Source organism: Eupeodes corollae, chromosome 3 (genome assembly GCF_945859685.1).
Source record: "Eupeodes corollae chromosome 3, idEupCoro1.1, whole genome shotgun sequence".
Classification (NCBI taxonomy): Eukaryota; Metazoa; Arthropoda; class Insecta; order Diptera; family Syrphidae; genus Eupeodes; species Eupeodes corollae.
Window position 1 is genome coordinate 105384175 of NC_079149.1, and position 14939 is coordinate 105399113.

Here is a 14939-nt window from a genome sequence, read left to right on the forward strand (position 1 = left end):
TGTCTGACTCTGCTTCGGATTCCAAAATCATCTGACAACCTACCAACGTGCAAAACGTGATAATTGGATCCATCATATTTTGATGTAATAATAGCAATTATTTTTTCTGGGACGACTCTCCTCCGCAAAGCTAACGCTTTCAAAAGCCTTCTCAAAGACAATGGACAGCAGGTGTAGTGGTGATTGATATTCAACGCACTGTTCAATAATGATCCGTAGGGTTTTTATATGATCAATATGGGAGGATTCATTGCGGAATCCTGCTTCTTCGGCATTGAGTGTAGCCTCAAGGTGTTCTCTGACACGTTCCAGTATGACTTTTGCTACTATTTTGGCAACGGCAGGTAGAACGCAAATTCCTGTCTTTGTTAAATCTCCTTTTTTTGGGAGCTTGACGATAATAACCTTCTTCCACTCATGGGGGAAGCTTTCGGTCGTCCAGGGTTGTTTTATGATCGGATGAAGCAGTTCGCTTGATGACGTTGGCGCTGCTTGTAAAAGCTCTGCGGGAATTCCATCAAGTCATACTGATTGGTTGTTCTTTAGTGCTTTAATTGCGGCAACGATCTTATCTTAACCGGGAGGTTCAGTTCGGATTCGGGGACTAGTTTCTTCAGGAGCTTCAGAAAGCATCGTCTGCACGTTGTTTGCAAACACTCGGTTTAAAACCGAGGAAAAGTGTTTTTTCCACTTTCTCATTTGCCTATCCACCGAAATAATCACAGAACCGTCTACCGTCACTAAGTTTTGGTTTGAGCTGTGTGCACCGGTCAGCTCTTTGGCTATTCTGTAAACGGTTCTGCTGTCGCACCTGTTTGCAGCATCTTCTGCTTCCTGCGCCAATGTACCTCTCTCTTTTTCATCTTTTTCATGTGATAAATATTATTAATGCAGATAAAGGTTATATAGATAAAAGTTATTGAAATCGCTTCATTTGTTCCGGAAAACTTAAAAAAAAAGGTTCTGTTGCGGGTACCCTTCTGGAGCAATGTGCAAATGCTATATGTCGCAAGTAAACAAGTTTGAAGATATGAAAGCACAAGATTTTTATGGCGTAATCTAATAATCTTCCAAATAACATGTCTTGAAACTTTTTTCTAAAATTATGGATGTTTCTTTGATTTTGCTCATAACTTAAGATGATTTGTTTAAAAAAGTTCCGATCTTTTTGATGTGCTTCAATGATCTTTCCAGTCATGATTTTGAAGTTATGAAAACTTTTCTAAAGGTTTAGGCTTTTTAAAGAAAACAATTAAAGGGCCTAGTGGCCTACAACTCTCAACCATTTCTTTGTGCTAGTCATTTCTAGAATGGAGGGACCTACAGTTCTTATGACAACCTTTAGACGATTTGTCAACTCCTCGCAAAAGCAGTACATCCGTGAAAATATTGTAAGGCCCATTTTTTTTTAATGTGAGATCATTCTAGTTTCAGAGCTTAACTGGAGTTAACCCCTGACACATATTTTTCAGGCTATCTTAATCTTGTAGTAAGCTCTTAATTAACCCTTCCACTTTGTGAGTTAACCATGGTTTGAATATAAAGATATTTTTGAAAGTTACTAAAAACAGCAATGAAAAATTATTTTTATTTGTATTCATTTCTATTTATATGTTTTTGTGTATTCAGACTCTGACCGTGGGATTTTTTAGAAATTTTAGGTCTCACTGAATTGAGAAAAAATATACTTTTTAGTTTGCGACCAAATAATTTTAATTCATTTGGAGAAACATTTTGGGTCCCAATTATTAATTTTGTATAATTGGAAAAAAACAACAAATTAGATTAAAATAACGGCTAGTTGCCGTCAACCCAAATGTCAAAATCTATCGGTTTTGATATTTTTTTGACAACAATGATACCAAGCTATAATACCACTCGTAAGGTGAACATCACAACCGCACTAAAAAACTTTTTCATGAGTTAATTCTAAATTAAGGATGAACTTGCCCTCGGTTTAAATCGGAGTTAACTCAGCATTGGAAAACTGGGCCCCTATTGAACTTAAGAAATATAGCAAAGTACAGAGATTCGTTTTTCAGTCGAACTACAAGAATGTTGAATGCTTTATCAGACTTGAGTGCGCAAAACAATATAAACCAAAAAACCTCATGCCTCCTCACGTGATCCTTAAGTATTCTTGAACATCCACCAACATCGTCAAACTTCCCTAAACATTCGTACATATTCTCATATACATAACCTCAAACGTCCTTATATTTAATATTCTACGTTCTTAAGACACATTCGGTGTCATTAAAGTTAAAAATAAACAAAACTCCATAATGCTCCTTTTTCTTCATGTATAAATAATCAAATTCCGTTTATTAAAGTGTAAATAAGTTTATCCATAAAAGTCTTCAGGTGGCGGTTCAGAATACCTTCCCATTGCCAATTCTAACAATGAGAATTCACAAGGATATGTCAATGCACAATCTTCATTGCCGTCACTAAAATAAGCACCATTATAATCCTTTATGTCAGAATATTCTTCAATCTCCCTCGTTAGCAGTCGAGCTTTTGGCAACCTTAATAAAAACAAAGCAAACAAATCTTCATAAATACCAATTAAACAAAAAAACAAACAAAAATTTCCCAATACTTACGAGAAAATTGTCCTTATTAATTCCGGTATCATTCCCAATTTTTCTGAATGGAAAAACTTCCTACTCTCACAAAGTGCCCGCAACACACAATCCCTGCCATTGTATCCCATCCTGAAAAAAACAACCAAAATATATGCCAAAGCCGATTATTATAAAGATGAAAACACTCATTATCCCACACCATTCCAAAATACGAATAATCCACAAAAATATAGCCACAAATTTATTCCAATTATTATTATCAACAAAAATATGTGTTCATAAAATGAGTGTGTGTTTATGATTGTGAGAATTTTCATTATATTATAAAACAACCACACCTGTCAATCAAACTCTGAATTGAATGATACAATGATCTGCGATTGCGACGTTTCAATACCGCAAGCGGTTGACGTTGACTGCTGAAACCATGCAAATGGTCAATTATCCAGGTCTCGTTAGGTAGATCATAAGCTATGCCCCAATTGAGACCATAACTTAGATAGTTGAATCGAGGACTTCCTACCACACCGACAGTGAAACAGACTGCACACTATAAAAAACATTATTATTGTTATTATGATTATGCATAAATGTTTTTGCATTGTTTAACAATATATCCCACATCCATATCCTTATTTTATCTAGTCATAGATATGTGTAGATATAGACCATTGTCCCTGTCCATTGTTAGCTTAAAGGATGGACAGTTGAAAGGCAGTTCAAATTGTACTCATACCGTAGTGTAGGTTCTATAACAACATTGTAAGGACGAATGGTCTAATTGCATTCATAAAGCTTTAACTATATATTCTATGTGTGTGTGTGTGTTGAATTGAATTTATGTAGATGAACATAGAAGTTGACTCAATCTTTTTTTGTTTGTGTTTGAATATGCAAATGGATACAAACTCTTAAGTAAATCCTTAAAATATTACGTTATGTACCTACGTCATGTTCTACACACAGATTTGCAAGGATGATTCTTATACCTAGAATAACATAAACTACAGACCGCCTAACGTCAAATCCCAATAAAGTGGATTAAATAAATTTCAAAAACAAAGGATTTACTTGGCTATGTGAAAACATATGACATACACACACCATAACACATTACACGTTAAGTAGGTGTATATTTTTGGAGAATTTATTTCTATACTTATATAAAAATATCATATGTGTATTTTTCCTTATCTAATCTTAAGACTTTATTTTTTAGGAAATGAAGATTTAAAATGTCACAGCAAATTTTTAACTTAGTCGATATTTGAACTTTATGATAAGAAAAGTACAAAAATGCCAGAAATATAAAAAAAAAAAACAAAGATGAGAAAAATAAATTTATCTACTATCTTGAAATTGAAAAGATTAGGGACCGCATATACCATTACATAAAACAACTTCGGGGTTCCTGACAGTTTATAGGGATTATCTTTGACATTTGAAATCTGTAAAACTGACTTTCATATGTATTCAACATTTTTTGTAAAATCCGCATTTATGTCTGAATTGATTACCACGAACGAAAAGAAAACTACCCGTGAAAAACAAGGTGGAAAAACTTCCCGAAATCATCATTGTTCATACAAATATTTTCTCAACCTACGAAATGTCAGAACACAAATGATTCATAGTTTCGAAAATAATATTAAAGTGTTTTGAATAAACTCGCCTGCTTTTTAGAAACCGTCATTTTAGAGAAAATTGAATCTCCAAGTTTTGAGAAGTTTTGAATCATAATAACAGTATTCCAGCTTAGCAGAGCCAATATAGACAAAAACGCTCAACAAAAAAGGACTTTAAGAGTTCGCCTGCCATAAGAAAACCTTAAACGTTATACACTGAAAAAAATTAAACTCAAGTTTTCATGACGAAATAGTCTAAAATTTTCAAAAGTTTCAACATAAAATTGATATTGATTTAAAAAAAAACATTCCAAAAAACACTTTCAACAAGAGTAACGTTTTTCGCAATTGTTACATTTTACGTTTACCATAATCGTTCCACTGATCGGACAATCAGCTGCCGAGTAAGTCAATATTACGTCGCTTACAACAACTTAGCTATTTGTAGATTATAACCTCTAAGTCGTGACTTGCGGTTGCGCTTTTACAAAATTCAACTGACACAGGAGCTGAATCTAACTGGGAATAAACAACAATATAATATGTTGGAGTTCACTAAATGGTTTAAGCTTCAGCTTCATGTGGAAATTGAACTTAATTTTCAGTTATAGTTAATCTTCAAAAGCACTTCATTTCATGTTGATAAATTTCAAATCTTTCAATTCGACAAATCGCACCGATAACATACATTTTGAAGAAGAAGTTAAAAATAAGACGACGTACTACACTTATACCTTTAATAAAAAGCAATTTTAAAAATTTAATTTTCAAATTTATTTCTAGGGTAAACATAAGTTGAACATAAGTCCCAAAAAATCGTAAATGTAGTTTGCTTAAAATAAATTGGGTGGCGCAACAGTCCGTTGAGAACTAGGGCCTAGTGACTTACAACTCTCAACTATTCCTGTGTGCGAGTAATGTTGTCGGAAATGGAGGGCTAATTTGAGAAAGCACTCTTTCATGACAAGAGTTACACTTGGAGAATTTGTCAATTCCTCGCAAGAGGCAGTACCCGCGAAGAGACTGGCATAGGCAGGGATCGAACCCAACACCTCTTGCATACCAGTTCAACGCACTAATCATCATGCCACGGGTACTACATGTAGTTTGCTTACTTTACCCTTTTTCACACTTGAGACTAATATTTGAATTCACAGTTTTAGAGAAGGATCAATTGATATTTAAGACACATATGTACATTCTTCGACTACTAGGCCACATTGCTTGAACTTGACCCTTAGCAGACATCATTTGTGCAGCATAGTATTCAACTTACGCAGACCGTAAAGTTCCAACCAGCTAATTTGCAAAGCATAATGGTCACTTGGAAATAATTTGAATTACGATTTGGCTTCTTTAGAATTTTTTTGTAAGGCCTTTTGAAGTTACAGGTCTAAGTGAATAAAGCAAAACCCATGTTTTTTTTAATTTATAAATAAATCACTAAGTTCCACATCTTTGCATCTTTTCTTTAACTTTTTTATTGTTGGCCTATTCATGATGTGGAACTTATTTTAAACATTTTAAAGTACAACATAAAAGAGCTAGATAGTAACATTTTCAAAAATAAATTGAAAATAGTAGTTATGTTTTAAATTTAACTATAACTAAGTTTGTCTTTAAATATTCAAATACCAATTAAAAAATCAACAAACCATGAATAATTTTTTTTTACTGAAAATCGTTAAAGCTTTTGTTTTATATTAATTTATTGTACACAAATTTTCCCAATTCCTTCTTATAAATATTTTTGGTACGCCTACACTACATACAAAAATATATTTTTTTTATTGAAAGAAGCCAGGTTAAAACAAAAAGTACAGAAAACTTAACAAAAATCCATAAATTAGAAAAAAAAAAAACCTGCTGCGAATCTGTTTAAAAACTAAGTTTCCTACTTTGATCACAATCGAATAATTAATTTGGGCAGTTAGGGCGAAAACAGAAAGACATAAGGCAGGAATCAATAGAGCTGCCTCTTTTCGAATTCTCTACCATCGTAATGTCAATGTTTGGTTTAAATCTTGAGTCCATCATTTTTACGAATGCAATGCTTGCCAAAAGTTCCTGTATGTCGGTTGTAAATATTATATTAAAATTATTAGTAAATATTAACATTTACCATCACTCTAAAACTTTTTTAATTTATCATAAAAACAAATATTTTAAGATTTATTGTCCTGAATGTACTTCAACCGAATGTTTTCGAGTTTTGGACAACATATACTCCAAAAACTAAGATAACTTTTTATTAAGTATCAAGAACGCATAAATGAAACTCTTAAGCTGAGCTTATATTTTTTGATGAATTTTAAGTTTTTTGAGATTTTCAAATAAATAAATAAATGTTGACGATATCACTCAGACATTTTTCTTTAAATTTAAAGATATGAATCAATCATTGAAAGACCCTACTTCTGGCAATTTTTTAATGGAACAGAAATTTAAATATTAAATGGCCCTACAAACAACACAAACATTTTTGAAAAATAAGTTTAAAATAGGGCTACTTAAGCCAATTATGCCCTTAGTACCAAGCAATTAAAATATTCCTTACTTATAATTCTATAAGACTTAAACTTAAGTCCCAAAAACATCGAAAATGTATAGTTGCCTACTTAACCCTTTCTGGCATGACAGTTCTTAGTCAATAAAAGAAATTTCGTTTTTTTAAAAACGAACCGATAATTATTTTTAAATTTTTCCTACATTTTTCTTATTGACTTCGTTTTTTTTTTAATAAAAACAAACCTTTTTGTACCCCCCATAGCATTGTGTTTTTAAGTTTTTTTTCAAGAACATTTTCAAATTAACCGATTAAAATATTTTTTCTGCACAAGCTCTTAAGTTGTCTAATCAATATGTGACGACCAAAAATTTCTTTGCTTTTTGTTTAGATTTTTAAATTAATATTAATTTTTATTTTCAAAATTCAATATCTTGAAAATGGGTCGTCATTTTTTTACAAAAATAAAATTTACAAGGTACTTTGTATGAGCTCAATGTGTATAATATACGCATATAAAAAAAATGTTCTAGCAATTTCGAAAAAATGTATAAATCAAGTTTTTTTGATTAAATAAAAAAAAAACAAAGTCTGGTAAATTTTTAAAATTTAAAATAAAAGTTATATTTGTAAATAGAGTCTTTGGATACAAGAGAAAGTTCTTCGTAGTTTTTTTTTATACTGAATTAACTACACCCGAAAGTTTTTGAGTTTTTCTGAAAATATACGTTTATCAATTGTACGTAAGAATAAGTATTATTTAGCTTTCAGATAACTTGGTTTTTGCCGTAGTTCAAAATTTTTTATCACAACAACTTTGAATAATTTTAAGTAAATTTTAAGGACCACAAACGAATCTACCCAACAGAGTTTATGTTTTTGATGAATTTTTAACTTTTCTGAACACTAGCACCGACAGTATTTGGTTTTATATGTTTAAATTAGTAGATATTGAAAGCTCCTTGACAGACCCTAATTTGGCCAATTTTTAATGAAACAGAAACTTCAATTAAAAATTAAGAGGCAAAGAAATATTATATGGCTCTTAAAATTTGAAATTATTTTGTTTTTACATTGAAAGAAACCAAAAAACCCGGTTGATATTAATTAAGTCGTATTTTTCAAAGAATATTAAAGATTGAGTCACTTTTTTTAAATTCTACTATTTTTTGTTTGTTTTTTAAATTAAGAACACATACTGTAAATGAAGAACCTTCGGGAAAGGCAAGATAACGCTTCGGTCTGCGATGTGGAACATTAAACTTTTCATTCAATAAATCGGAATTTTGAATAGACAATAATTTTCTATCACCATCATCATTACTAAAATATTTATCATATGATTGAATTGATTTTTCAGCTTTAACTATTTTGATTATTCCCATGGAAAATATTATTAAAAACAATGTTACAGAAAATATATTTTTACAAAGGAATGATTTACAAAATTCCATATTCTTAACGATAACAAAAATATTAATGAAATCCAAAACACGAAACTATACACAATAACTTAAATCTTAGAGGATCTATTTCCATGAAAGAACTTTAAACAACTGCAAAGAAGAGTGCCTCAGTAGTTAGTTACAAGAAAAAGATGATGGTAAGATACCTAGTTACAAATCTGCATCAGTTAATGTTTCAAAGGAAAAACATTTGCATAGTTTTCATTTTAACACATTGAAACTAATTAGGAAGAAAAGTTGTGGAATGTTGTTTTATTTGTTAAAACTAAAGAACTTTACAAACTCATGTAAAGCGTGAGCAATCTAGTGGTTTCATTTTAATAATTTATTTTCACACTGGTAGCTGTTATAATATACCAGTGCAGCGTATTAAAAATGTATCTTCAAAGTGCTATAAAGACCTGTAACGTTAAAAGTGCGTTTTTTGAAAAGTAGAGTCGCAATCAAACATTTAAGCAAGAATTTAAAAATCGTATTATCAGCCGTCTTGCTGATGACGATTTGGCAGCTATTCCGTTTCACACGCTTTCGTGTTCGTAGGGGTGACCCCCTCCGCCCCGGAAGATGATTTGTTTGTATTTTTGTAGAAATTCTTTTCAAATCAAAACTAATCGTTTCGAGTGAATGGATATGAATCCCATTTTATTTTGAATTATTTACTTTTTTTATATGAAAACAATATTTGCATTTTATCATTTATTTAGTATCAACAGACTGCTTGAAGACTTCACAAATAAGTAATATACAAGTCTGGATAAAAAAAAGAATCAATAGTGGTATTTATTGACTTTAAAAAAGCTTTCGATACCCTAAGTCACAAAAATATCTTAAGGCAGTTGGAGAAAGTTGGAGTACGAGATTCCTTGCTGAATTGCTTTAAAAACTATCTTAAAGAAAGAACGTTCAAAGATAAAATCATGGGAAAATATAGCACAGAAAAAGAAATTGCGCATGGAGTCCCACAAGGATCAAAGTTAGGGCCACTGCTATTTATAACATACGTAAATGACTTGCTCTCAGTTTTAACACATGGTACGGGATATGCATACGCCGATGATACTTCGATTGTAGTGAGCCACCGAAACGTTGAAATAGCAGAGGCAATAATGCAAAAGAATTAGGAATATAGGAAATATATGGCAAGTATTGCATTCGTGAAAATTTTCGAATCATTACGATGATAGAAAATCGAAAAAGGTGGGTCCCCTATATAGTAGTCTGTCTGTCTGTCTATCCTGGATCCTGGCCCCAGCCACAGCTATTTAGTGCTTATAAATATACATTTATTTCAAATTTCGTTACAAAATATTCGCCTCTTTCTGAGATATCAAGTTTTGAAAAAAAAATATTATTATTTTAGAAATCAAAAAAAAAAAAATGGTTTTTAGTACCCTTTATATGTTAATATTTAAACACAGTGCGAGCATTAGGAAAATTGGGAAGGATTTAAAAGGAGATACCGGTGCACATTGGTCTTAAAGTTCTCAACATCAAAATGAGAGTTAAATGAGTTGGCTAAGACATTCCACATTCTCGATGTGCGATTTAAGAAAGAATCTCTATACTTGACAGTACGCCCGAAATTGAGCTCAAGGGTAAACTGATGAGCGTTCCTCAAAGTGCGAGTATTACGGTTGAATCGTTTAAGGGGTGGAATGCAACTGGCTAATTCGACAGAACATTGTTTGTAAAAATATCAATAAAACAACGAAAGGCATGAAACATTGCGGCGGTGTTCTAGCGATGTAAATGTTTTTATTATAGTTTTAACGCCTATCATTTTGAAAGCCCTTTTTTGTATTCTATCCAAGAGATTAACACTTGTTTTAGGGGCACCTGCCCAGATATGCGAATTATATTCAAGCTTTGGACGGATGAAGGATTTGTAAATTACAGACAGATCAAAAGGGGTGAAAAATTTCTTGCATCTTCGGAGAAATCCTAAGCACCTGACAGCATTTTTGGCAATATCAAAAATACGATTGTTCCATAAAAGGTGATCTGTGATACACATACCAAGTACTGACAGTTGATTAGTTTCTTGGATGCAAGTGCCACTCATAGATTGTGGCATCGGGGGTGTGTTACGCTTTAACGACAGGAGACAGCATTGAGTTTTCGAAGCATTAAATTCTACACGGTTTTTGATTCCCCATTGTACAATGCTGTCAAGATCAGAATTTATTGAGCTTATCATACGCTGCCGTTTATGTTCCACATCTGAAGGACAAGGATCATGTTAATCTTGAAACGAGTATGAGAAGCTGAGGGTATTGTCGACGGCAAAACAGTTAAATGGATTAGGAAGTGGCAGACATAAAATCATTTATAAATATAAGAAAGAGAGTCGGAGACAAAACGGAGCCCTGATGAACACCAGCATTTATTTTATGAATTTCAGACTTGTAACCATCCAATACAACTTGTATTGAACCGTTAGAAAGGTAATTTCTAATCCAACGAAGAAGAGATTCATCAATACCAAAAGCACGCATTTTCGATAAGAGAGCTTGGTGCCAAACTCTATCAAATGGTTTTGAAATATCAAGTGCAGTAATCTTACTTTCTCCAAAACGATGTAAAGATTTGTTCCACTCTTCGGTGAGATGACCCATGAGATCACCAGTGGACCTATTGATACGAAAACCATACTGTCGGTCATTAAGAAGCTTCCGTACTTCGAGATATTTCTTGAGCTGATAATTAATCAGCGTTTCCATGACCTTGGAAAGAAGGGACGTGAGTGCTATTGGACGATAGTTAAAGGAGAGGAGGATTCACCGTTTTTAGGGACAGGCTGGACAAATGCTACTCTCGTACGTGTTTCGTACGTTTTTTACAAATGACCACACATTTGTACTACATTTGGGACATTCCAGTATTTTTTGCTTTAATTTCTGATCATGCAAAAATTTGCTTGTTTGAACTTATTCCGGTTTTCCTCAGTGGGATGCCTGCTCTTAACAAAGCCTATAATGTTGATAAACTAAAGAAGGTTCAGAGAACAGCTTGCGTGGGCACCACAGGGGCCATGCGTACTTGCCCAACGGACGCCTTAAAAGTTATTTTGGATCTTCTATCAATGTACCTTTTTATTAAATACAAAGTTTCCTGCAGCGCTATTAGGTTGAAGTAATCAAACAGCTGGTTGTCAAAACCTTACGGTCAAAGCAACACAACGAAATTGATTCCCTCAGATATTATCTCGGTAGATAAGACACTGACTACTGCACTCCTACTTTGAGCCTTAGTAAAGGTTTTAAGGTTATTTTCCCATCCAGAGAAGATTGGGAGGATGACATCGTGTCGATAGGTTTCGACACAACCATCTTTACTGCGGCTAAAAGATGGAGTGCGGAGTTGGTTCTGGGATCTTTTCTAAGTCCCTAAATGTAGCTAAGGGACTCTTTAAGCTTTCTGACTTAGCCAGCGTTTTTCAGGCTGAACCAAAACCGAAATGCGGCTATCTTCACAGACAGTCAGGCAGCTGTCAAAGCCATTAACTCGGCCACATCCTCATCTAAATTGGTCCAGCAATGTCACGATGAGCTTGCGAGCCTGAATATTAACCTCGGTGTCACCCTTATCTGGTTCCGGGCCATAGTGGTATCGTGGGAAATTAACGGGCTGACGAGCTATCCAGCAAGGATCGGCTCTTTATAGCTCACTTGCGGAAGTGGTTAACATTCCTCTTGGTGCTATGAAAGGTAAAATCTTTTCTATCTACCAAACTGAATCAAACCGAAGGTGGAGCAATTTACCGAAGTGCATTATATCTAGCAAGATATGGCCCACCTATAATTAAACCCGTACAAACAATCTTCTATGCAGGCCAAGGCAAGACATAGCCAGGATTGTTGCGGTTTGTACCATTGGCCTATAGGAGTTCATGCAGAGAAGTTGGGTATCTCCTACAACACCTTTTGCGGTAGATGTAGTGACCAAAGAGAAAGTGAAACGATAATCCATTTCCTCTACAAATGTCCTGCTTTGGCAAACACTAGAATGAAATACTTTGGAAAAGCATTCTTTCACGAACTTGATGAGCTCTCTGAGACAAAGATTAGAGACCTAATTTTTTTTCTAAATGCGAAAAAATGGCTCTAACATAATCGCTATGAAGCTTTTCTATAAATCTTTCCCTTGCTACCACAGGTCAAACGAGTTTTTGATATCAAAACGGCACACTACAGCGCTAATTAGATCTCAGGCTAGGTTGCCTTGAGATCGCCATTTCTATCTACCTAGTAGTGGTTCGAAAAATATTCCGGGTCAGCCAAAATATTATTTTTTTTAAATTGCTATAGACAAACAAATTACCAAATTTTTAAAAGTATTTTCTGCATCTTTCTGTGTTATTATCTGTATAACGCAATTTTTTAAGTCGATATTGTGGTTCTTGGATGTGGACGACAAATAAAGCTTCCCAAACGTACACACATAAATCTCTTTTACAATCTTTGACTTAGATTCTAGGAACCTTAAAACGTCGTCGGGAAATTTCAAAATGTTCGATTTGACTAATCGAATCGATTACCTTCAAATTGGGCTCCTTTGAGGCTACTCAAACTAAATCTTCTTTAAAAATGACATGATAAAATGTCAAAATGAGGTACTTTAAAGTGCAACATGGATATCGTCTCATAAATAGTGGAAGTTTGGCTCAAAACCATTCAGCTGTATAATTTGAATTTTCTTACGCTTTCCATCAAAATTCTAATACATTCTTTTTACCTTTTGAATTCTTAATGTTAAGACACAAATTTTGCAAATCTTTTTCACTTACCCATTCATAATAATCTCCAATTTCTGATACAAATCTCTGCGATATCTCCGCTTCACAACTGGTTCCGTCATGGGAGTTTTCACCTTCGAGACTCCATGAGTTCTGTCAAGTACCCAAGTTATATTTGGCAATTCGTAAGCAACACCCCAATTCAAACCAAGACTGAGATAGTTGACATTTGGATTTCCAATCACACCAACTGTCATACAAGTTGAAACCTATAATTTACCTTACCACAAAAAATTATTTCACCATGAGGTGATTTAAAAAAAAATATAATGTTACAAAATTACCGTGAATGTTGACCCCACAGGAAATGCAATAAATCGTTCCTTCCGGGACAAAATTTGATCACTCTTACCATTGATCTCAGATTGATTATAATCACCACAATCAATAGAATTTATAATGATTAAGATAATCATCACGACAAATTGCAAATATTTACGAAGAACCATTCTTTGTCAAAATGACATGAGTAACCTTCTCACACTGAACTGAAATACCTTATGACAGCCTCAAATTATGAACTTTAAAAATTCTGGAATTAAAGTTGAAAATTATTTTGATTAAATCAAAAAAAAAATTCATTAACATAAAAAACTAAACCGCATCATGGATTGAAATTCTCACTGGGAAAAATAAACCAACAAAAAAAAAGAGGAAAATATCTTACAATCTAAAGGTTCTAATTGAATTAAAGAATTTTATTTGCTGCTATGCCTTGAAAGTGGGAAACTGAATTATTCATAAGCAATTCTTTGGATACGATGATGGTTTGTTGTTTGTTTTTTTTTTGGATTCTGGAATATGGAAGTTAAGATTGGATAAATCTGGAGTTGTTTGGTAAAATCTAAAATACGAAATGCACGATTATTTTATCAAATACTTTTTGTCTTAAAATGGGGTAAAATAATACATTGGATTGCTATAGCTTCTGATTAATGACGTCATTATTGATGCTGTCTGGTTCGGCCTCTTGGCCCTTAGTAAAAATATAACCTTTCCTTTCAACTAAATGAATGGAGGTCTATTTAACTCATCAATTTAAAGTTACAAAATACTTTAGGTCCTTGTGCGACTATAGGGCTTAGAACTATTGAAGATATATTAAGGAGAACGTTTTTGTTAACCCCATTAATTCGGAGCAAAGGCGTATTCAAAGTATCTATCTTTTCATATTTAAATATTCATTTGGGTAAAAAATTGTTAAAACTGCCTGTCTAAAGCTTGGACCTAGATAAAAATTGGTTGTAGCAAAGGACGGAATATTTTAGATAAGGCGGCTTTTAAAATTCAATAAAATGAATAAGTCAAATGTTTTCCACGTATTATAGTTCGATTAGTTAAAATAAAACAAACACTAACATTATTCATGAAACACGCATTTTTCCATTCTAATTTTTCAAGGTCTTGTTGATATTGCCTTCTCAGTTACCTACACAAAAAAAGTACACAAAATCAGCAATTCCAAGGTGGAAAATCTACATTTCGGAGATGGCCGATAACACGATTAGAAAATTTTGTGAGCAAAAGATATATTGCTGTTCAAATCTATTTCTTCAATTTCATTGAAATATAAGTCGAAAAAAATGACTCTCTTACGGCCACCGTTGAACGAAACGTTGTCCCAGGCTTATTTTTTAGATAAAATATATAGCTTAAAGTTTTTGGAACGTTTTCCACAAGAGTGAAAATTTTCACGATATGAGTTTTATTTTGGCCAAATATTCTTTTTATAAAAGGAAATAAATTTTAAACAATTGTCGATTTTGGAGTGAATATCAGCTTGAAGCATTGCAAGAGCTACCATCCAGAAAAAGTAACAGTTTGGTGCGGTTTATGGGCTGGTGGCATTATTAGACCGTACTTCTTCAAATATGATGTGAATCGTAAAATCCAATTTTTTTTGCCAAAAATGCAAGAGCTTGACTTGTATGACATGTGGTTTCACCAAGACAGTGCCAC

General features: G+C 33.1%; 1 protein-coding gene across 1 annotated transcript; it reads right to left on the bottom strand.

The window, feature by feature from the left end:
- Nucleotides 1–2344: 2344 nt before the first annotated feature.
- LOC129950723 (uncharacterized) lies at nt 2345–13478 on the bottom strand. Its single transcript, XM_056062646.1, has 4 exons — nt 13265–13478; nt 12972–13189; nt 2607–2717; nt 2345–2528 (listed from the first exon to the last, which is right to left on the bottom strand). Exons 1-4 carry the CDS (start codon nt 13427–13429, stop codon nt 2345–2347), a joined length of 678 nt encoding a protein of 225 aa, XP_055918621.1. The 5' UTR covers nt 13430–13478.
- Between the last annotated feature and the right edge of the window lie 1461 nt (nt 13479–14939).

Coding starts and splice junctions, on each gene's coding strand:
- LOC129950723 (XM_056062646.1), bottom strand. CDS start 13,429: ATGGTTCTTCGTAAATATTTGCAATTTGTCGTGATGATTATCTTAATC. Junction 2,718..12,971: donor TTGGAGATTATTATGAATGG/GTAAGTGAAAAA, acceptor TGTTTTTTTCAG/GATGGGATACAATGGCAGGG. Junction 2,529..2,606: donor TTAATAAGGACAATTTTCTC/GTAAGTATTGGG, acceptor GTTTTTATTAAG/GTTGCCAAAAGCTCGACTGC.